This window comes from Trichechus manatus, unplaced genomic scaffold (genome assembly GCF_000243295.1).
Source record: "Trichechus manatus latirostris isolate Lorelei unplaced genomic scaffold, TriManLat1.0 scaffold00184, whole genome shotgun sequence".
Taxonomy (NCBI): domain Eukaryota; kingdom Metazoa; phylum Chordata; class Mammalia; order Sirenia; family Trichechidae; genus Trichechus; species Trichechus manatus.
In genome coordinates, this window is record NW_004444120.1 from 3,392,731 (window position 1) to 3,417,009 (window position 24,279).

Below are 24,279 nucleotides of genomic sequence, written 5' to 3' on the forward strand. Positions count from 1 at the left end.
GAGAGATTAACTTGAGCTGTAAACTTTCACTTAAAGTACAATTAAAAAAAAAATTGAGCAAACAAATTGATATAGCTTATCCACTTCTGGAGGAAATTAATACATCAGATTATAAGATCTTTTAAGATCTAGCGGAGTGAAAAAGAAAAAAGAATACTAAAAATTAAATAAGAAGAAGATATACAACTCAATATTTTTTAGAAAGAAGATATATGAATGGCCAACAAGCACATGAGAAGATGCTCAAGATCACGAGTTAACCTGGAGGTACCACTATACATCTACTAGAATGGCTCAAATTAAAAAGACTAATACTATCAAGTATTGGTGAGGATGTGGAACAACATTGTGAAACTACATTGCTAGTGGGAATGCAAAATGCTGGAGCCACTTTGGCAGTCCAGCAGTTTCTTGTGTACCATACATTCAGCAATTTCACTCCTAGGTATCTACCCAAGAGAAATAAAAGCATATGTCCATACAGAAACTTGTATGTGACTCCTTCATAGCAGCATTATTTATAATAACCCCAAATTGGGAACAATCCAAATGTCCATCAACTAGTGAATAGATAAAGAAATTGTGAAATATTGGTACAATAGAATTCTACTCAGCAATACAAATGGAACAAATTACGGATATATACGACAAAATGAATGATCTCAAAGCATCATGCTAAATCAAAGATGCCAGACCAAAAAATACCGCTGTATACTGTATGATTACACTTATTTGAAATTATAAGAAAATGCAAAACTATAGAGACAAACGCATACCGATGGTTGCCTGAGACTGGGAGTAGGGGCAAGAGATTGATTGCAAAGGGTCATGAGAGCTCTTTTGGGGATCATGGAAATGTTTTATATCTTGATTTTGGTGGTCATTACAAGACTCTATACATTTCCCCAAACTCACTGAACTGTACACATGTATCAGTGAATCATATTGTGTATAAATTACACCTTAAAAATGTTCAATCAATTGCATTATTTTTCTATTGTTGCTATAACAAATTACCACAAATTTAATGGCTTAAGCCAACACAAATTTATCATCTTACATTTCTGTAAATTAGAAGTCTCACTGGGGTAAAATCAAGGTGTTAAAAGGGCTGTGTCTCTTTTTGGAGGCTCTAGGGGAGAATCTGTTTTCTTGCCTTTTCCAGAAGCTGCCCTCATTCCTTGGCTCCTGGCTCTCTTCTATCTTCGAAACCAACAATATCAGGCCAAGTCCTCATGCTGCCATTTTTCTGACACTGCCTTTTTTACCACAAAGGACTCTTGTGATTACGTTGGGCTCACCCAGATAATCCAGGATAATCTTCCTATTAGCAACCTTAATTCCATCTGATACCTTAATTCCCCTTCGCCATGTACATTAACATATTCATGGATTCCAAAGATTAGGATGTGGACATCTTTGGGGGCCATTATTCTGCCTACCATAACCACGGACTCAGTTAAATTCATTGTTGGAAGTTTATTCCAATGAAGTAATCCAAAGGAGCAAAGGGGGAAAAAGAAGGAAGATGTTTACAACTTTATTTGTAAAAACAAAAGGTTGCCACTACCTAAGTGGCTACATTATGGTATCTTTAAACAATGTGATATTGTACAGCTATTAATAATGAGGAAAACTGTAAGGTTACATAAAACATGTTCAGTCCCTTCCTGAAAAAATCAGAATATAAAATAGTGACCATACTATGATTACAACCACATAGAAATTACCTTAATACATGGCCAGAGATCAGTCAGCAGGGAACAAAGAGCCATAGAAAATGAAGGCTGGAAGGGACTGTCAGTGAATCATTTTTTCATTTAATTTTTGTTTATGCTGTTTGGTGAAGTGCCAGCAAATTGCTTGGAACAATATATAAGATGTGCTAGTCCTTTTGTTTTAATGTGCCACAAGGAAAAATCTAATCTTCCCTGGGACTGTCATCTCCCTAAGGAATTTGTGTGAGAACACTAAAGGCTGATAGAAATGGCTCATTCCTATGGAGAGGAGTCCAAAATTTCTGAAGGCCCTATTTTGTGCTGAGGTCTTCATGCAATGCTATTGGCTATCTTTTCAATTCAGTCATTCCCTGTGTGATTTCTCTGTGTCTTACTTCCTTGGTTCTTGCCTTGCATTGCCAAAATCAGTGTTTGGCTGTGTATAGCAGCCCGGGAAAGTCTCATGTAGGGTTTTTATCTTCCTCAGCCTTACCACTTGTAAGGCAAAACAGACCATGGTTTTTCAAAACCCTTTTTGTAAGTAACAGAGAGCTTCCAGAACAAGGTTACCCAGGACCAGACTCCTTAGGGTTTTCCAGGCACTCAGGCAAGTATCTTTTGTAGGACCCCTGCCTATATGTAGAAGAAAGGTCTTGTGATCTGCTTCTGAAAGGTCACAGCCTTGAAAATCCTATGGAGTTCAGTTCTACTCTGCAACAAATGGGGTCACCATGAGTTGGAATCGACTTGACAGCAACTGGTTTGGTTTTTGATTTCGTCTGCCTATATAAACAATTTGATTAAAAAGTATATTATAAAATTCATGGGCCCATGTGAGGTATAATAATTTATCAACGAGGATAATTTGTTTATTATCCAATCAGTACATGTGAAGAGTATAATACCCAGGTACCATCTTTTTGTGTTCTTTGTATCAAATGCATTGTTCCTGGCTAACTTCATATCTCCCACCATGAGAAAAAGCTAGCAACACTTACTGCTCACAAAACCATGACTTTTTGAAACTATTTGTACTGCAGTTCCCTAACACCATTTACTTAGTGACTACAGCATCCATCATGCCATCTATGGACACCAGCTTTCAGTGACTCTCTCAAAGATTGTTACTATGCTTTGTTGACGATGACCACAAATGCAGGCCTTACCCTTGTATGTTGTTAAGAATGTTGTTAAGAAAATATATGAATGATAATTTTTCTGGTCCTTAAAGTTACATTTAGATTTTATAGTATAAACATAGATCAATGTATTTTCCAACCGTGTCTTCTCTTGGACTCTTCAGGCATTGCTAGAATGTGATCTCTTCCCATGCTGATTGCACTCCTGCTGTCCACATACCACCACCAGTGAGCAGAATAGGTGAGACACCTGTGGGCAAACTGTACAAGGAATGTGCATCCATCCACATACCACCACCAGCGAGCAGAATAGGTGAGACACCTGTGGGCAAACTGCACAAGGAATGTGCATTCAGCTTAAGAGAGAGCGATTGCAAAAGTCTGTTTGTGTTGGGACACAAGGTTCTCAAGAGCCTTCAGAGAACACAGGTCCAGCCCTCCCAGGAGGACTGCCTCACATATGGTGCAGAGCCTGCAGGGGTGTGAGGTGTCCGCCAGAGGGACCAGCAGCAGGGGCACACACGGTAAAGTTCACCTGTCTCCACTCTGCCGCTTTGGAAGCTGTGGATAGAAGGCAGCTCTGTAGTCAGAACACAGACAGGTGAAAGTCGACGCAGGAGCTCACATAGGTGCCTAAGGCCAAGAGTAAATGATAGACTGTCGGTTGCCTGGAGCTCAGAACACATGCTCTGCCTGATGTGAGAGGCAGTGAAAACTATCATGTTACCAGCATTCAGGCAGCCCCATCATGCAGCATCTAGCAAAATGTATGTTGCGAAGGCCAGCTGAAAGGTCTGTGCATCATGATCGCCCCGTAGGGCACAAGTCCCCATAAGCATGAGAGCGCCTTGTGGCATCTTACTGACCCCACTTGTGGGTGAAGGTAGAGGGGACTAGCTCCCAGAAAGGGAGACGTGGGGCCAGCAGTCAGAGAGCCCTGCCCAGATCCATCTCTGCCAGCCCTGCTGGTCCTAGACACTGGAAAGAGATTTAGAAAATTTCTAGAAAGGATCTCCCTGAAACCAGGACACACATGAGACATGGTCTAGGGCCAGAGCACCCTGGTCTGCCATCATGGCTGGTCTCAGGGCACGGAGGGGGACTTAGAAAGTTTTGAGGAAAGCACTTCAAATCTGGAGCCTCACTTGCCTTGGCCTAAGGGTGGTACTGAGATTCTCAGCACCTGGTGTACTTTTGGTACAGTTCTCACTTTCTCAGGACATTTTACGTTAACCTCTTCAGGTGAAGTGGTTTCCGCAAGGATGAGAGAAAGTTCCACACTCATTTCTACAACAAACGGAGAAGAAACCCAACCTGTTAAACAACCAAGTCATTTTAAACCCTTTCCGGATTAGGATGGGTGTTATTAATCTGTTTCCTTGACATAATTAACTCTATTTTTATGGACTCAGCTGGGGCACTGGTAAATGCAGAGGATGAGACAGGCTCAGGTAAATCTGGGTGTGCTGGAGGCAGCAATCCTTCGTAATACTGATGAATGCAGTCTGAAGAATTGCTATTGTTTCTTCTCTTCTCCTACGCTGCAGTACAGTTTTCGGAGTGCCCTCCTGACATTCTAATTACGTAATTACCACTCAAGTGTTCTGGCTAGGACAACAAGGTCACATAGAAAGTCATGATGTGCTGCAGTAATTCAGCAGTCATTTTTTGACTTTTTTTTCTTCTTGAAGATGAACATCAATCTTCCATCCATACACTGATTGACCACGTACACAGTCCAAGTCACTTGGATTATTGCACCAGCTTCTAAATGTTCTCTTCAAAGCCTCTTTCATCCTCTTTCTCTCAGGGGTCAGATAATTCTAAAATGCAGATCTAATCATCTTACTCCCAGTTGTCATTTCAACGGTCTTGCATTGCCCTTCATTTCCTCTTGCTGGCCTTCTCCATACTTTCTCTTGCCCAGAGGCCTTCACACATACCGTTTACTCCTGTTGGAACATTCTACCACCCCCTTATCTCTGTTGGCCTGGCTAATTTATACTTGCTCTTGTGCCTCAATTTAAATTTTACTTCTTCTTAGAAGCTATCCAGATACTCCCAGACTAGTCTGCTCTATTATCACACAATCACACTTTATTGTTACTGCTTTTTATTTGTCACTATTTCTCAGCAAATGCAAATTTGATGAGAGTAGGGACTGTCTATGCCACTTGTCATCATAACTCCTTTGTCAAGCACGTAGTAGGTGCTTAACAGATATTTGTTGATAAATAAATAAATTACAAACTTTTTACAACTTTATGAAAGTAAGCATTGTATCAGCATCATTTTTAGAGATTAAAAAAAGAAAGTAAAACTCTTGGACTTTATATGTTGAAGAATAGTTCAGCAGATGTCTAAGCTATACCTTTTTCCTTCTGCGGGATCTCAGGGGGAAGAAAGTCATTGTGTCTTGAAGCTTTAGTGCTTTTCATGGCAATCATCTTGATAGTCACTTACATGAAATTTGGTGGGAGGGCCACGAGTATGGCTAAATGCGTATGAAACCTTCAGAGTTATCTATGTCTTTAGTATGATGGTAGCTATTTTTACTATCCCAGTTATCATCATTCAGCATGTGCCCCAACCCAAGGCGAGAATGTTTCTTTGTGACTTGATCTGTATGTTCTGAGTCAGAAATTTTTAAATATCCTTATCTAGGTCAGCAAGAGCCTCCAAGCCCTGCCTTCTCTGATAAAAAAAAAAATAGCACCACACTCCTAACCCACTCAACCTACCATGGCACCCCATCCATCAAAGAAAAAGAAACAATCCTTTCAGCTTTGTTCTGGGCTCAGAAGCTCACATGGCATGGACTTCATAGTAACACTTAGTTCCACAGCTATTGGATGAATACAATGTGGCTAATCCCTTAATCAAACAATTCTTCACAATATAAATGTGATTTTACACGATATTTTGTTTGTTTAGGGTTGAGAACAAAGTTGTCCAGTTAGAAAAAGATATGGATCATCTTGCTCCACTGGTTCCCATAAAAATACCTTGGAGCAAAAAATTCCTTTTGTTCTCTCTCAGTTTCAACTGCTCTTAAAATCTTTATCCATGTACCTATGTATCTATCTATTCTGGAAGGGTATATATGCAAATGTTAACAGGGTCCTAAGATTCTTAGGAAAATCCTTCCAGGTTTTCATGAGCTCTGGGGTCCAGGACTGTTCAGTCTACCATATCCCACTAAGATTTCAAAGCAGCGTAGGCAATATCCGAATGTCACATTTTATAGTAAATAAGGGGAAGAGTAAGAATGTCTCAGTCTTCTTACTGTTCTTAAATTTCAATCTAACTGAACATAAAAGAAACAAAGGACTCAAACAGAGGAGTCTTCCTTGATCCTAAAATAATTAAGCAAATTAAGACAAAGAGGAAAACAAAGTGGCTCCAAAGGAAGGATCAGATTACAAGGATAGAAAAATATTGTGTTATACCCCTGTTCAGAATTCCTGATAGGAATTACTGGGTGTTAACACTCAGATGGGGCAATGATACTCTGTCAAAGTTAGATAGGACAGGTGGTTGGTATAACCACCCCCTAAGTTATGGATTTGTAATTAAAGGTCAGAAGAATTCTGCTACCTCTTTGTTGTACTCTTAAATGTTTTGTAAACCTTCTCTCCTTGGCTTTGCTCATAACATTTCCTGGAAAGTTTGCAAAACCATAAGCAAGGGGCCAATTCCAGCTAGCAGACATACTCTATTTGGTTTTCAGAGTGGGTTTTATTTTTTTTAAAAATCCTTATTTCTATCTTAAGTTAGAAGACCTGGAAACACTGATCTCCATATTCCTGGATGACAACAATCAGTGGGAGCTGTGTAGTTGGACCCTTCTCGATGGGTCCCCTGTTTGCTACAATCATTCCCACTTTCTAATTTCTTATACCAGCCCCCTTTATTCATTTACATCACCTCCCTGTCTCCTTTGGACATAGAGTTCTCAATCCCTACTCTACAGAGACTGCCTTCCCCATCCATCTCTACCTGTTGATTTTGTAGCCATCATTCATGGCCCATCTCAAACGACAACCTTCTCTTTCCTTTCCCCAATAATCAGATGTAGGTTCTTCCTCTTTTTAATACTCACAACATTTGATATACTTTTGTAGCAAACACAGTATCCAGTAACATTATTATTCTTATTTGTATTGTACATATCTTGTCCTCTCCTCCTGACTGTATTGTAAGGTTTATAGGCTTACACATTCATTCATTCATTCATTCAGCAGGACTGTATTCAGTACTAGGTGCCACACACTAGGCTAAGTGCTGTGGACATTGTAATGAATAAGAGAAACAGAGTGCAGTCCCTCAGGGAGCTACTGAGAGCAGGAACCGTCTCTTCCTCTTCTTTCCTTCCACTGCAGAGCCTAGGAGAGTGCCTTACACTTAATAAATAGTTGGCATTTGTGATGTGAATTTAGAAGCATCCATTTACATTTACAAAGTGTCTTCTACTTGGCAACTCTATTAACCCAGGTTATATTATTCTATTAAATAAAAGTATTAGAGCTATATTTCTTCAAAAGGAAGTCTAAAAACCAGAATTTTCATTAAGGTATAATAACCACTAAATATTTCTTCTTCCATTTCAGTTACTCTGAGTCACCAAGGTTTAATCCTGAAGTGTACTCAAAGTACTCAGATGTACTTTGATGTCCCTAAAATTTATTTACCTGGGTAACTGCTAAAAGAGAGACGACTGCTGATGGTGTCTTTATCTTTGATGTTGAAGTCCCAGTGTTTATACATCCTCAGCATGGCTGCATACGTGTACCAACTTGAGTGAGCAAAAAAGATATTCTCAAATCCAGGAAGAACCTATGGCCAGAATAACAGTGAATGATGCAGAGGCATATAGATACATGACTACAATTTTAAGTGTAGGAAGCATACAGGGATTGTGTCAATTCAGGAATTTTTCTGCAACTCTTTCCTCAAAACCCAAGTGACTATCGCTATATTAATTACTGGAAAATGTGGCCAAGGAGTCCAACATTAACCGTTAATGTACACAAAACAGATAGATTCCATCCTTTTAAAATCCACGATGGAAGATTCTGGAAGGTGGAAATGTGCAGAAAGCATGAAAGAAATGGTAGAAGAAACAGAGGTGACCTCGTGTACTTCCAGTTCCCTCCCTGGAAGTTCCTTCCAGTTTTTAACTTCTATGATATAGGAACCCAGGAGCTGGCATACAGCTATAGGTACAGGTAAAGAGATGTTGTTACAATCTGGGTAACGTACAGAGTCTGTGTGGACCAGAAAGAGGGAAAAAGAGGGGCTGCTGTGTGTAACTTACCTTAATGAGAGCAGAGCAATGTCCCATTTCCAATCTCTGTATAAACTTCAGGCTATTGCTTTTTATGAGAGAGAATGAGGGAATCAGATCCAACAGATCTCCAACAGCATTCAGGAAATGAATCTGGGAAAGGGTCAGGGGCTGGGAAAGGACAATGACTGCATTTAACATCAATTTGTGGCAGTAAGATGTCATTTTCTGTTTTTCCTCTTCATAGGGATCCATTCAATTATTCCCTTGGAAAGGACCCTAATGTAACCAATATACAATAGTTTATTGTAGCTTATAAAGTGATTTTTTATTCCTTTATAGTTCATTAGAGATGTTTTAGCATGTTTTGATACATACAGGTTTTGGGAGTGTTTCTTTTGACAGGAAAACAAACAGCCTTCTGTTTGCATTCCTGTACAGCTGAGTTTCTCAATATCAGCACTATTGACATTTGGGTTGGATAATTCTTTGTTGTTGTTGGTGGGGTGGTGGTGGTGGTAGTGCTGGGCCTGTAAGATATTTAGCAGCATCCTTGGCCTCTACACTTTATATATCAGTAGCATCCCCCACTTTTGATGACAAAAATGTCTCCAGACATTGCCAAATATCCCCCGAGTGAGGGGAATTGCCCTCAGTTGAGAACCATTGATTTACAGGAAAAACATTCAACTAAGATGCTTTTGATTTTGGTTGTGTGTTTAATATAGGATGAACTGACTTGATAACATTAACCTGAAGCAATTGTCAGACTTATACTTGAACATGAGGTTTTTGTTAACTAGAAAGCACTGCTCCAGCAAGAGTGAAAGGCCACAAGAGTAGACCAGGGCTAGGCCTCTACTAACGCTAAAAAGTTAATTCTTGGGAAGAAGTGGTGGGAAAACAAACAATGGTGTGTTAACTAAAATAAATAAAATCAACCTAATTATTTATTTATATATTCTTTGCCCTCCCTTAAAAAAAAATAAGTCATACATTCATTTTTCAAAATTAAAAAGTTATGAAGTCTAATGAAGAGCAATCCAAAGCTAAAACCCTTGGTGTGACTGGGACTTCTAGCTAAGGTCTAAGTCCAATCCTTTCTTGTCCTAAGTGACTCCATCTTGGAGTTCTTCTCTGTCATACAATGCAACTTGTTGTTTTAAGTGTTTTTACCTCTCTACTCTGCTAGAGGAAGTGCTTGCTGTTAGAAATGACTAATGTTAAAAAAAAGATAATGCCAGTTCTCAGAAAAAGCCCACTTCACCCTCCCTCGAAAAATGTTTTTCTGGCCTGTGCCGAGGTCCTTATGAAGCCTTGTATTTTTTTTTTAAGCTTGTTCAGCCTAAACCTGAGGGAGACCTAACCCCCACTAAAACTTAGAATAAAGTACTATTACAAAGTTAGGGCTGTTCTGTATCATCTAGAGCCATCCTTGCAAAAGATGTCAACACCTGCCAGAATGGTCATCCGAGTCATTGCCACCTACAGCTTTGTACATATTAACCAAACAAAATTGTTTTAGCTGTATTTTGTTGTTTGCAGCTTTTTTAATTCATAAGTCTTTGTATTACTGTAGCCCCCCCCTACCCCGGAACACATTGTTGGATTTCTCCCAGTGCTGCATCTCCCCGCTTTGCAAAACACTTCCTTTGCCATAATAAAACTCTTTGTTTTAAAACCTAAACAGAAGTATGGTGTTTACACTAAAACATTTGGTGTCAGAAGTGGGATCTATAGGCGACTCCCTCTGACAACCCCCCCAAAAATGAAAAAGCGGGCTTTGGATCCAGCTGAGTCAATCAAACTTTCCTTTTTCCACAGACCTTTGGGGACTATCTGGGTGAGTACCTCTTGGATAGAACCTCCGCATCCTCGTGTCTGAGGCCTCTGAGTTTTATTACTGGTACACTTTTATTTTTATTAGCTGATTTTCGTTATTATTTGCTCACTTTCATTCTTAATTCAGCCTGAATTTGTTTTCCCTTTTCTCCCTGTTCTGGGTCTGACAGAGGTAAGTCTACTCCTTGAGTCTTAGTCTGCTTAAAAGTCTGGGTCTAAGTTCTCTGCTTGCAAGTTTCGGTACCTTTGATCCCAAACAACAGTCAAGAGTAGTTCTCTGCCCTCTACTGGGACACCATTAGAGGAAACTGATTGTCTACCTGCAGGTTTGGGTTGAGTGTTTCCATCTGCAAGTCCAGGCACTTTGGTTAAAACAATTTGTCCACCTCTAAGTTTGGGTTAAGTGTTTCTGCTTGCTGGTCTGGGAACTTTGGCAAAAATTGTGTGTTCAAAAAAAGGAACAATCTTTGATGGTTGTGAGGGAGGGGAGGGGTGGGGGGGAACACCAAATAGACAATAGATAAGTGGTAACTTTGGTGAAGGGTAAGACAGTACACAATACTGGGGAAGCCAGCACAACTTGTACAAGGCAAGGTCAAGGAAGCTCCATAGACACATCCAAACTCCATGAGGGACCGAACTGCTAGGCTGAGGGCTGTGGGGACCATGGTTTTGGGGAACATCTAGCTCAACTGGCATAACATAGTTTATAAAGAAAATGTTCTACATTCTACCTTGGTGAGTAGTGCCTGGGGTCTTAAAAGCCTGTGAGCAGCCATCTGAGATACTCCACCGGTCTCACCCCTTTGGGAGCAAGGGAGAATGAATAAAATAAGATACAAGGGAAAGATTAGTCCAAAGGACTAATGGATCACAACTACCATGGCCTCCACCAGACTGAGCCCAGTACAACTAGATGATGTCTGGCTACCACCACTGACTGCTCTGACAGGGATCATGACAGAGGGTCCTGGACAGAGCCGGAGAAAAATGTAGAACAAAATTCTAACTCACAAAAAAAAGACCAAACTTACTGGCCTGACAGAGTCTGGAGAAACCCTGAGAGTATGGCCCCCAGACACCCTTTTAGCTCAGTAATGAAGTCACTCCCGAGGTGCACCCTTCAGCCAAAGATTAGACAGGCCCATAAAACAAAACAAGACTAATGGGGCACAACAGCCTAGGAACAAGGACTAGAAGGCAGGAGGGGAAAGGAAAACTTGTAATAGGGAACCCAAGGTCAAGAAGGGAGAGTGTTGACATGTCGTGGGGTTGTTAACCAATGTCATAAAACAATATGTGCACTAACTATTTAATGAGAGACTATTTGTTCCGTAAACCTTCATCTAAAGTATGATAAAAAATTTTTTTAAAAATTATTCACTTGTAAGTTTGGGTTAAGTGTTTCTGCCTTCAAGTCCAAGTTTGGATACATTTTGATTCTGACTTTAGTGTGCACTCTTAGTTAACAAGGAAGATGGGGAAAAACAAATCCAAGAGTAGAGAATGCCCTTCAGGGACTTCTGCACTATCCATAAGCAAACAGTATGGTCCTGCTACTCAAAGGGCAACCCAGAGTTGGACATTGCCCTTCTACACTCTTTTAGTGTGCCTTCTGGTCTTTAAACACTCTGAAACAGGTAAAATTCAAATGCATCCCTATTCTATCTTTAAGAAAGAAAAATAGAGTAAAAGACAAATGCCCCATATGGAGAACAAGATAAATAACCCATACAGAAAACTTTTGACATGTCTAAACTATTTTTTTCCCCTTGTGCAGTAAGCTAGAAAATAAAAATCATCTTTCTGATTGGTACCAGGAGGCATCTGAAACAACAGGACAGTAAAACTGCCTCCCTAGAAGATTAAAATCTCAAGTGTCTGTCACTCCTCTCTCTGTCCCCTTTGCTTTCAGTTCCCTATGTATACAACCTGATGAGCTTCCAGCAGCTGAATTTTCAGCAGCCAAACCTTCAAGGCTAGAATTTGAGATTTTCAAAACTAGCACTCGAAGTTTCAGAAGCTGAGTCTTTAGAACTAAAGTCTATGTGAATAGAGCTAATTTATGGCCACTGATCATTTTCGTTTTTGAATTGCTCAGAAGTTTTTCTTCCGCTTCTCTAGATGAAAACAACTGGAAAGTTACTTTCAGTTTTCTAAGTGCACAAAGATCTTTTCGCATGCTTTTCATAAATAAGCCTGGATTTCTCTCCTTACCAGGTCACCGGCTTGGGGTTCATAGTCAAACACAATAAACGAAATATATTTGAAGGAATTCAAAATCTCTGTCATCACTTTAAAGGAACTGAGTTCCCCATATGTTTCTCTTATGTGATGTTGAATATAAACTTTTTTGTGTTTTTTTTTCTATTTCTATTTTTTAAAGTTTCCTGTCTTGTTTTGCTGATTTTAAGCTGTGCAGAAGAAAAAAAAATTGTAACTCTTTTTGAATCAAAACCTTTAAATAATGTATTTGGAATGCTTATATAAATTAAGAAAAATTAGAAAACTAGTATTTGTTTCTAGGATTTTTCATAAAAAGATATCAGAGAAAATGGTAACCCTCAAATGGTTCAAACAGTTTCTTTTGTAGTTCATAGCATTGTCTAAAGTTCTTTTTAGCTTTTTAACATTATACGTGGTGTAGTCTTTTTTTTTTTTTTTGGTCTGTTTGTTTAAGTGTTATGTATAAGTTTCATCTTGTCTCAGAAAGCCATAAATTAAACTTTCAATAACATAAAGTAGTCCATTTAAAAAAGAGCACTAAAAAGATAAATTGTTTATTTGGTACAACAAGGCTTTTAAATTATTATTTCTTCACAGGATTTTATACATGTAAAAGAAAAAAATAATAATTTCTCACCTCTAGATGGTATTATTCTAGTTTAATGATAAATAAGCACTTATACAGATCAAACAACTAAGATTAATGAGTCTGAAATTCAAATCCTAGCCTAACGAAAGTTTTTATGTCAACCTTAAAAGCAAAACTTTTCTAAGTAATTTAAGCCAGATATTACATAAAGTATATTTTACTTAGAGTAATTTTAATTATTAAAAAGAAAAAAGACTAAGCTGCTTACCAAGAAAATAAGGTAAATAAAAAAGGTTTGAATAAAAAAAATAAACAATTTAAACAAACTTACTTCAATATATAAGCTTAGATTGACTTCCAAAGTTTTTGAATAACTTACTGATCTTAAAATTAAGTTAATAGACCTCCAGTACACTTAAAGTTGATAAGCTTTTACTTTTTATGTCACAGAAAATGATTATATATGTATATATTTAAGTCTAGTAGTAAGTATATTCATTATTGTCACTTAAAAGGGTGGCACAGTGGTCAAGAACAACGACTGCTAACCAAAAGGTCGGCAGTTCATATCCATCAGGCGCTCCTTGAAAATCCTGTCGGGCAGTTCTACCCTGTCCTATAGGGTCACTATGAGTCAGAATCGACTCAGTGGCAATGGGTAGGTAGGTATAAAGTATATATAACAGAGACAAAAAACGTAAAGGGTTTATTTAAAAAGAACTTAATATTGTCAAAACTCTCATGTACTACAACTATAAGTTTAATGAATTAATTTATAAAAATTTTTAAGAGCCTTAATGTCAAATAACCAAGAGTTGATTTTCTCACTGTTAAATATTTCTCAGTAACCTATTATAAACCCCTAACAATTTTGAAATTCCATAAAAAATTTAACACGTTTAATTTAATAAGTTGTAATTTCTAAGAGTCATTAAGATTTCATAAAAAGGTTGCAAAAGATTCGTTTCTAGTTTATAAAATATAAGTACTAAATTTTTAAAAATTAATATGTCATATGAAATATGTTACATAATTTTAATTATTAACTTAGTCCTATAGTTTAACTGGGGCATTAACATCATTACCCATAAAATTTTTATTACTATTCAAATGTATGAGTACATGATAATATAGTGTTGTGTTTTAAAACTGTTATGTTATATCGAAACCTCTTTAAGAAACAAAGAGAATCATTATGTCTAATGGTATTTTCTTCTGTTTCAAGTTTTTTTCCTTTTGTTTTATGTTGCTTCTATAATTCTTTTAAGAAATACTGTCATAAGCTAACCATGAACATTTTAACTTGTCCTCCACAAAAGGGGTTTTACTTCACTACTTAACAAAATATTTAAACGAAACTGAACTATATCAAACTTATACAAAGGATTATATTTCAAATATAGAAATCTTTGGAATAAATCGAGATTTTAAAAATTAACAAAAATTTTGGACTACTACTGATCCAGGACTACCTGAAGCCAAATTAACTATATAGGATTGGGTAAACGAAAAGATTACTATAAAGTTTATATAAGAATGTTACTAATGTTCAAAGTTCCATTACGTTAACTATAGAATCTCCTATAAGTGCAAAGAAAATGTATTACTGAAATAATGAATGATCAAATAGCTATGAAGAGGGAAACAGTTCTTCAAAACTGAATGGCCCTCAACGTCCTTACTACTGCACAGAAAGTACCTATGTCATTACTGAAACTGATTGCTGATGCAGAATTTAACAGTCCTGTTCTTTTCTTAACTGATTTTATAAATAGTTTTCCTTTTGAAGTTTATTGCATTATTATAAAATGCTATAACAGCTATGCTTAATTTTACTTTAAAGAAGTATTCTTCACAAGTCACAAATGCATTTGAAACTCAAAAGCTGAGTATATCTAAATTACCTTCTAATTTAGTCTAGAGACTATGCTTATTGAAAAAAGACAAATCTTTTTGGACTTGCCAGCCTACCAAAAGACTAAAAACTAAAATTCAAGCGTCTAACTGACCCTCCAGTCAACTAAGAGAATTGGGCTGAAATTCAAGCATTTCTCTTCTGGATAAAAAGTAGGCCGCACCTGAGGAGACTGTTTACACTTGCCAAGATTTCTGGACCAGGCCTGTATACTTTCCTTATGAAACAGCAGAAATATTTGAACTATATTTTCTTATTTCATCATTACACTTATCAGTATTCTAGATCACACCATTCATATCATGTAGTTAACTTTAAAACTAGTTACTCTTCATTTAACTCCTATTGTATTTAAAGTAATCTAGTTCTATTGATAATCACATAGAATGGCAAAATACTTAGAATCAGTTTTTTAGTTATTCTGGTCATACTTTTTAGTATCAGTGGACTCCAGTTTCAAAATATCATCCCGTTTTAATGTAATGTTCTTTCCCTGCAAATCTATACCCCTTACCTTTAATGCTACTCATGTTTTAATCCCATAAGGCCTATATTGCTCTTTTGTATATCTCATTGGCTATCATGTTTCCAGTAGCTATATTATGTTATAGCATCATCCCTTGTTTTAGTACCTTGTTATTAATGCAAGCTAGAAAAGTCATTTCTCTCTACCTAATACTCATTACATTTAAAACAGCCCAGCTTTTACTTTACATACTTAATAGCCTTTTGTCACACTTTAGTCAATGACTGACGAAAGTGCCTGCAATGGTACCCAGCTATCTGTCTGATGATGTTTGAGCCTCGTCATTCATCTGATAGTGCCCAGGGCCTTAAATGACTTACAAGGTAAGCAGCCACCCTTTTTAACGTTTTTAACCCTTGCAGAAGATGGGTTACTCCTTTGTGGGTGACATGAGACCAACTCGCCCTGAAGATGAGACCTTACAAATAAGGCAACAATCCCAACCCAAAGACAAAGTCCGTGCAGAAAAAAAAAATCCTTAAGTGTGATCATTGAGTTCCTAGAGGATTTTTTTTATTAAAAGGAGGGAGTGACGAAGAGCATTCCAAAGCTAAAAGCCTTGGTGTGACTGGGACTTCTAGCTAAGGTCTGAGCCCAATCCTTTCTTGTCCTAAGTGACTCCATCTTGGAGTTCTTCTCTGTCATACAATGCAACTTGTAATTTTAAGTGTTTTTGCCTCCATACTCTGCTAGAGGAAGCACTTGTGGTTAGAAATGGCCAATGTTAAAAAGAGACATTTCAAGACTTACACAGTTGTGAAATACATGACTCTACTGACTATGCCAGTTGTCAGATAAAGCACCCTTTGCCCTCTCTTGAAAAATGTTTTTCTAGCCTGTGCCTAGGTCCTTATGAAGCCTTGCATTTTTTTCTTAAACCTTGTTCAGCCTAAACCCAAGGGGGACCTAACTCCCTCTTAAAACTTATAATTAGAATAAACTAATAATACAAAGTTATGGCTTTTCTGTATCATCTAGAGCCATCCTTGCAAAAGATGTCAACACTTGTCAGAATGGTCATCCAAGGTGTTGCCACCCCCTACAGCTTTGTATATTTTTACCAATCAAAATTGTTTTAGTGTATCTTGCTGTTTTTTTTTTTTTTTTTTTTTTTTGCTCTTTTTTTTTTTTTTTTTTTTTACTGCCCTCCATCCCCCTGAACATACTGTTGGATTTCTCCCAGCACTGCATCTCCCTGTTTTGCAGAAGGCTTTCTTTGCCATAATAAAACTCGTTGTTTTTAAACCTAAACAGATGTATGGTGTTTACATTACAACAAACCTACAGTGAAAAGTCTCCCTTCTACTCCTCTCCTCCATTAGCTCAGTTCCCACCCCATCTCTATTTACCCTTTTTATTGTTTTCTTGTGGATACCTCGAGTTTTTTAAATGCCTTATAAATACAATTTTTTACACAAATGGTAGTCATTACATGTACTGTTCTTCACCTTGATTTTTTTTTCTTTTAATATCTTGGGGATTTTTCCATTTTGGATGTAAAAACATTCCTTATTCTTTTAAACAGTATTCCAATGAATGGATGCATTATAATATTTTTAACCAGTATGTTGATGATTGATGTTTAGGTGGCTTCCAGTCTTTTGTTATTATAAACAATACTACAATAATTAATCTTGGACACATCATTTTGTGTGTGTGCGGTATAAAAAATGTGTGTGGTATAAATTCCTAGAAGTGATTTTGATAGATATCGCCAGACTGTCCCACAAGGGTTATTTTAATTATACTCTTACATTCTCAACAACACAGTAAACATTTGGTTTATTTTCAATCTGAGAGGTGAAAAACAGTATCTCATTGTAATTTATATTTGCATTTCTTATATGCAAGGTTGAGCATCTGTGTAAGAACCTTCAGATTTCTTTTCTGTAAATTGTTCGTATGTTTTATCCATATTTCTACTTAGTTGTTCTTATTGACTTTTAGGATCTCTAAATATTAGGGAGATTAGCTGTTTGTCTTTTACGTAAATTGCAAATTTTGTTTTTCAGTTTGTACTTCATCTTTTTCTTTTTAATTGTGCTTTAAGTGAAAGTTTACAGTTCAGATCAGTTTCTCATATAAAAACTCATACACACATTGCTATGCGACCCTAGCTGCTCTCCCTATAATGTGACAGCACTCTCCTCCTTTCCACCCTGGATTTCCCATATCCATTCAACCAGCTCCTGTCCCTTTTTGCCTTCTTATCTCACCTTTGGACAGGAGCTGCCCATTTAGTCTCATGTATCTACTTGAGCTAAGAATCACTCTCTTCACGAGTATCATTTTATGTCCCATAGTCCAGCCTCATCTTTGTCTGAAGAACTGGCTTCAGGAATGGTTTCAGTTCTGGGTGAAAGGAGAGTCCAGGGGCCATGTCTTCTGGGGTCCCTCTAGTCTCAGTCAGACCATTAAGTCTGGTCTTCTTACTAGAATTTGAGTTCTGCACCCCACTTGTCATGGATTGAATTATGTTCCCCCAAAAATATGTATATCATTTTGGCTGGGCCAAGATTCCAGGTACTGTGTGATTTTCCTATATGTTGTAAATCCTGTCTCTACGATGTTAATGAGGTAGGATGGGTGGCAGTTGTGTTAGTAAGGCAGGACTGGATCTACAAGATTGGATTGTGTCCTTAGGCAATCTCTTGAGATATAAAAGACAGAAGTGAGCAGAGAGATAGGGGGGCCTCATACCATCAAGAAAGCAGTGCCAGGAGCAGACAGCGTCATTTGGACCAGGGTCCCTGCGCCGAGAAGCTCCTAGTCCAGGGGGACACTGATGAGAAGGCTGAGAGAGAGAGAAAGACTTCCCCTGGAGCTGACGCCCTGAATTTGGACTTTTAGCCTACTTTACTGTAAGGAAATAAATTTCTCTTTGTTAAAGCCATCCACTTGAGGTATTTCTGTTGTAGCAGCACTAGATGACTAAGACAGAATTTGGTACCGAGAGAGTGGGGTGCTGCTCTAACAGGCACCTATAATGGGGAAGTGGTTTTAAAACTGTGAATGGGTAGACGTGCGGCAGTGACAGAGGACCAGCAGCAGCAGAGAACCAACAGCAGCAGAACCAGGAGACCAGTGCGAGACAGCACTGGTGCCGACCCATGGAGTGAGAAAGCTGAGTGCCTGTGTGCGGGAGGCTTCCTGGTGGAGTGGGCTGCCTCCGGGCACTTACCGGTGGAGCTACAGAGCTTTGGAACACTTGCCCCAGCAGGGCAGATGCGGGCATGAGGCCTGAGGGCCAAGAGGCCACAGGAAACAGAAGCAGAAGCTGAAGAGACAAGAGACACAAGAAGCCGAGCTGCCTCAGTCTCAAAAAGTATGGCTGTGACCTCAGGGGTTTCAAAGGGTGGAGCCATGGCCTCTTGTGCTTCTAAGGGTGGAGTCGCCACTCAGATGGACTGGGAGAATGGTGAGCCTAAATAAAGCCAAGGGAGCAGAGTTGCTGTCCCAGAGGGCCTGGAAGGCAGAGCTGAAGCCTAGGGCCGAGGGGCCTCCACTCAAGATCCAGAGACTGTGGCCAATACCTAGAGTCTGGAGGGCAGGGCTATTGTGTAAATTGTCTCAGAGAACAGAGGATCATTTCCAAAGCCTTGAGGGCTAATGTAATGTGTTCTGCTGACTTGCTTGGTGCCTGTTATCACTTCTTTTCCTCTAGTTTCTCCCATTTGCAATGGAAATGTCTAGCTTGTGCCTGTTCTGCCATTGTACCTTTGGAAGCAAATAACTGTATTCTAGATTTCACAGATGAAGTGGAATTTTTGGATTTTGGACTTGGAGTTAAGACTTTGCTATGATATGATGGGGTGAATGTGTTTTCCATGTTGCAAGGATGTGATTTTTGGGGGGTCAAAGGGTGGAATGTCATGGATTGAATTATGAATTATGACACCACTTTTCTCCTGCTCTGTCAGGGACTCTCTATTGTGTTCCCTGTCAGGGTGGCCATTGGTGGTATCCAGACACCACCTAGTTCTTCTGGTCTCAGGCTGATGGAGTCTCTGGTTTATGTGGACTTTTCTTTCTCTTGGGCTAATATTTTCCTTGTGTCTTTGGTGTTCTTCACTCTCCTTTACTCCAGGTAGGTTGGGACCAATGGATGTATCTTAGATGGCCACTTGCAAGCTTTTAAGACCCCAGATGCCACTCACCAAAGTGGGATGCAGAACATTTTCTTAATAAACTGTGTTACACCAATTGACCTAGATGTCCCTTGAAACCATGGTCCTCAGACCCCCACCCGTGCTACTCCGTCTCTCGAAGTGTTTGGTTGTATTCAGGAAACTTCTTAGTTTTTGGTTTAGTCCAGTGGTGCTGACTTCCCCTGTATTGTGTGTTGTCCTTCCCTTCACCTAAGATAATTCTTATCTAACATCTAGTTAGTGAATACCCCTCTCCCTCCCTACCCTCGTAACCATCAAATAATGTTTTCTTCTGTGTTTAACCCATTTCTTGAGTTCTTATAATAGTGGTCTCATACAATATTTGTTCTTTTGCAGCTGACTAATTTCACTCATCATAATGCCCTCCAGATTCATCCACGTTATGAGATGTTTCGCTGATTCATCGTTGTTCTTCATTGTTGCGTAGTGTTCCATTGCGTGAATATAACAATTTGTTTATCCATTCGTCCATTGACGGGCACCTAGGTTGTTTCCATCTTTTTTGCTACTGTGAACAGTGCTGCAATGTACATGGGTGTGCATATATCTATTCATATGACGACTCTTATTTCTCTAGGATATATTCCAAGGAGCGGGATTGCTGGATGGTACGGTACTTCTATTTCTAGCTTTTTAAGGAAGTGCCAAATCGATTTACAAAGTGTTTGTACCATTTTACATTCCTACTATCTGTGTTTAAGTGTTCCAGTCTCTCCATGACCTCTCCAATTTATTATTTTGTGTTTGTTTGGATTAATGCTAGCCTTGTTGGGGTGAGATGGTTTCTCATTGTAGTTTTGATATATATAGGAAGCTAAAAATAAATCATGATTTCCTACTTATATTTCAAATGATGTTTAAAAACCACAGTCTTTACTGATTTTTCTGATGCTGAAAATCCTAATTTTTAACATAATTCCTTATTTACTTTATCCTACTATATCAATCCATCCAACTCTTTCTCTCTATATATAATTTCAAAATAACATTAGCAATATTATTACTAAAGTGAGATTACTGAATACAGTTTTCTTTTTTTGTAGTTGTTCTTGTCCTTATGATCTATCCCACTAAGGATGTGCAGATAAATGTTTTAATGTCCTTTGATATAATTGCTCTCTGTGTGGTTATACCATCACTTGATAGATGTATTTGTTTTAGTTTGCTTTCAATTTTTAGGGATTGCATTTTTTTGTGATTAAATTTTGTTTTATAACTATGTTTAGCATTTACATGGTTCTGAAGTCAAACCTATAAAACAAGGTAAATTCTGAGAAATGTACCTTGCATCCCTGTCCTCCCCACTCTTTTTTTTTTTTTCCTTCTTTTGTAGGTAATAATTTTTTAAAAAGTTTTGGTTTATTCGCTCATTGTTGTTTCTTCTTAAAAAGAAGCAAATCTCTCCATCTCTGTCTCTGTCCGTTTCTGTTTCCTTCTTTCCTTCCTTCCTGTCTCCCTCTCTCCTTTCCTCCCTTCCTCCTGTCCTTCTGTAAAAGGTAGCACAGAGTGCACAGTGTTCTTTGCCTTAATTTTCCCACTTAATAATATATTGTGGAGAGTACTCCGTAACAGTATATAGAGGTCTACCTCATTTATTCAGTCAGTCCTCTATGTATTTGACTGTTTCCCATCTTTTGGCATTACAAATTGTCTGCTATGAATAGGTTTCCACATATGCTATATTGTATTTTACCAGTGCATCTTTGTAATAAGGGTCCTAGATTGCTAGGCCAAAGGGTACATTAATATGTTATTTTGGTAGAGAGTGCCAAAATTTCCTTCCATAGTGGATGTACCATTTTGTATTCCCACTAGTATTTTAGAAGAATGCCTCTTTTCTCCCAGCCTTGCCAACAGGGTATGCTGTCACATTTTGGAATTTTTGCCAAACTGATAAGTGAGAAAGTATTTCTCAGTGTGGTTTAAATTCACATTTCTAATCTCATGAGCATGCTTGAGCTCATATGATTAAGAGTCATTTGCGTCACCTTTCTGTGAACTTTTTGCATACTTTGTCCATTTTTCTGCCCATTTTTTTCTTCTTAATTCTTATAAGCTTTTTTTGTTACAGTTATGGATTTCAAACCTTTCTGATATAAAGTTGCAAATACTTTTCCCAGTTGTTTATCATTTTAATTTGCTTACAAAATTTGGTTTTTAAAATTTTTTATGTAGTCAGATTTACTTATCTGGATTCTAGACTTTGAATCACAGATGAGAAAGTTGATGCCACTATCAGGTTATAAAGAAATTCACTTTGTTTTTCCTAATACTTGCATGATTTCATTCTTGCATTAAGATCCCTAATCCATTTAGTATCTGTCCTGGTGTAAAGTGTGAAGAATGCACCCAATTAGATTTTTCCATTATATCTAGACATCTCCAAACCATTTATCAAAAACTTCCTTTCTCCCCATTTGCTTTAAGATGATGTCTGAATCATATACCAACTTTCCATAGGTTCTGGGGTCTATTTTTGGATTTTCTATTCTGTTCCATTGATCTGTCTGTATATTCATTTTCTGACACTACATTCTTGCAATTGTAATGATTTTGTAATATGTACTATTATCTGGTAGGGGTAGAGAGATTTTCCTTTGTCAGTCAATCTGAAAGTCTTTTTAATAAGTGATTTAAACCCTTTTACATTTACTGATACTTTTCGTATGCTTCACTATTTGGTCTGTTTTCTTTGCTCTCTCTAGTCTTTTCTTTTTTTCTTTTGCTATTTAAGTATGTTTAAAAATTTTTTGTCAAGCTTTTACTAACTTTTACTATTGAGTTCAAGATTTGGGAGGCTATTTTGATAAGTTTATATAGGGGCCCACATTTTCCCTTTTGCCTCAGTCTCCAGTATGGCTCAGGGACTCATGGAAATCATCTTCCCTGAGGACATACATGTTCACAACATTTGTCTGCAACCTTTGTGCTTGAAGGTCAGTTTTGCTGGCTATAATATCCTCATCTCACATTTTTTCCTTGGGTATTTTAATTATCTTACTTAAATTTCTTCTAGCATCATTGTCAAAAATCTGATGCCAATTCAATAGTCTTCCCTTTATAAGAAATTTGGTATTTTTGCCTGGATTGCCCAAATTATACATAGTCCAATAATTCTACTAGAATACAGTTCAGTATTGACAGTTCTAGGTCGATTTTGCCAGGTACACAGAGTGCCCTTTTAATAGATAGCATCATTCTTTTTTCTTTTGGAAATTTTTTCTTAAATTACAATTTAGTGTTTATTTCTTTGCACTGCTTTGGATTTCTTGTACAATGAATCATCTATATTGATCATTTTTAATTTCTTCATTTCTGTTTTTGTTTTTTACTTTTTCTTAATTTCATCCTCTATTTCTCTTACTATAATTTCTATGGTGGCTATTCTTGTGTTTCTTCTAGTTTAGTTTTCAATTCTGAATCTTTTTTTCTTTATTCCTAATTCTCTTCCAAGTTCTACAAGCTCTCTTTGCATAAACTCCTCTTGCCTGGCTATACTATTTCATAACATTTCTACTTCTGATTTATGCTGTTCTTTCATAGCTTCTACTGTTTTTTTTAGTTTTTTTATGACTAATTTGAAACATCATTACAGTTTTCACTGCTTTGTGGTTATCAGGGTTTTGAACTGGCTCTTTCCAGTTTGACCTCCTGATGAAAATTTGCATTTCCACCCTAGAGATACTGAATCAGAGCCTACATTTTTAACAAGATCCCTCTGGTTATATATTCATGCTGTTGTTCAGCTCATTCTCTTCTTTTTTTTCCTCTCAATACTTTTTATGAAGTTTGACCACAATCTTTTTTTTTTATGTTTAAATGGAACAGGTTAGAAGATTTCCAAGGGAGCGAGAATGGGTCATACTAGCATTCCTAGTTTCAAAGCTCATGGGCTCTTACCTGTTTTTTAACCAAAAGTATTTAAAAAATGGCCCCTACCAGCAGTTTTCATCCAGTATGAAGCTCTGTCCTTATGGAAGGGGGTATTCAGTGGGTTATTTCTGAGCGCCTTGAGTGCTTAAGCTGCACCAGAACTCACCGATCTTCCCCTCATATATCTTAACCCTTGAAATAGAGCCTGGGAAGCCTTTTCCTGGTTTTTATGGTTGTTCTCAAATGTTGTTGAGTTTTCCCTCTGAGTGAAGTTCACTGAGGAGTGTGTGCTTATTGGCCATTTCTCTGTCCCTGCTCTCAGAACCAACAAATGTCCCATTTTTATTCCCAATGCTTTGCCTTCACAGCTGTTCACCTTGCATGGACCTTGCAATGGTAGGCGGTTTGGCTCTATCCACATGTATTTGGGGTTTGTTGTGGGAATACCTTGAATTTTGTTAAGATTTGTGTTAAAAAAATTTTTTTTTTCCTAGTTGCCCTGTCTGTTGGTGTGAAGCAATTTAGAGAGGTTCAAAAACTGTTCTGGCACTGACATTTTGCCCCTTTTAATTACAACATTTTTAACCACACACTATTTAGGGTTTTCTACATAGCAAATAGTATCAATTATTAATAATGGTGATTTGGTTTCCTTCTGTCCACTTCTTACTACTTTTATATCCTTTGTTTTTTTGTTTTACTGCCCTGGTTAGAACTTCTAATACAATGTAGAATAAAAGTTATCACTGTAGACATACTTTCTTCTTCTCCACATTAAAAGAAATTGTTTGGAAATCTCTAACTGGCCTCTCACTATCCATTCTTTTTCTTCTATGCTAATAGAAACTTTAGCTGGACACAAGGCTAGCCAGCTAAAGAATACATTTCTACCTTTGCTTTCAGCTAGATGTGCCCATGTCACTAGGTTTTGGCCAATTGAATGTGAATAGAAGCAATTCCTTAAACAAAAATAATGAGGCCTCCATTTTCTATTT

General features: G+C 37.7%; 1 protein-coding gene across 3 annotated transcripts in view; it reads right to left on the bottom strand.

Annotated features, from left to right (window-relative positions):
* The window catches only part of PLBD1 (phospholipase B domain containing 1), a 100,213-nt gene that overhangs the window by 24,933 nt on the left and 51,001 nt on the right, over positions 1-24,279 (bottom strand). For all 3 annotated transcript variants that reach the window (XM_023741594.1, XM_023741595.1, XM_023741593.1), the window contains 2 exons: positions 8,175-8,315; positions 7,549-7,693 (listed from right to left, as the gene is read on the bottom strand). In XM_023741594.1, the coding sequence (XP_023597362.1) occupies positions 7,549-7,693; positions 8,175-8,315 (286 nt within the window). The remainder of the gene's footprint in view (positions 1-7,548; positions 7,694-8,174; positions 8,316-24,279) is intronic.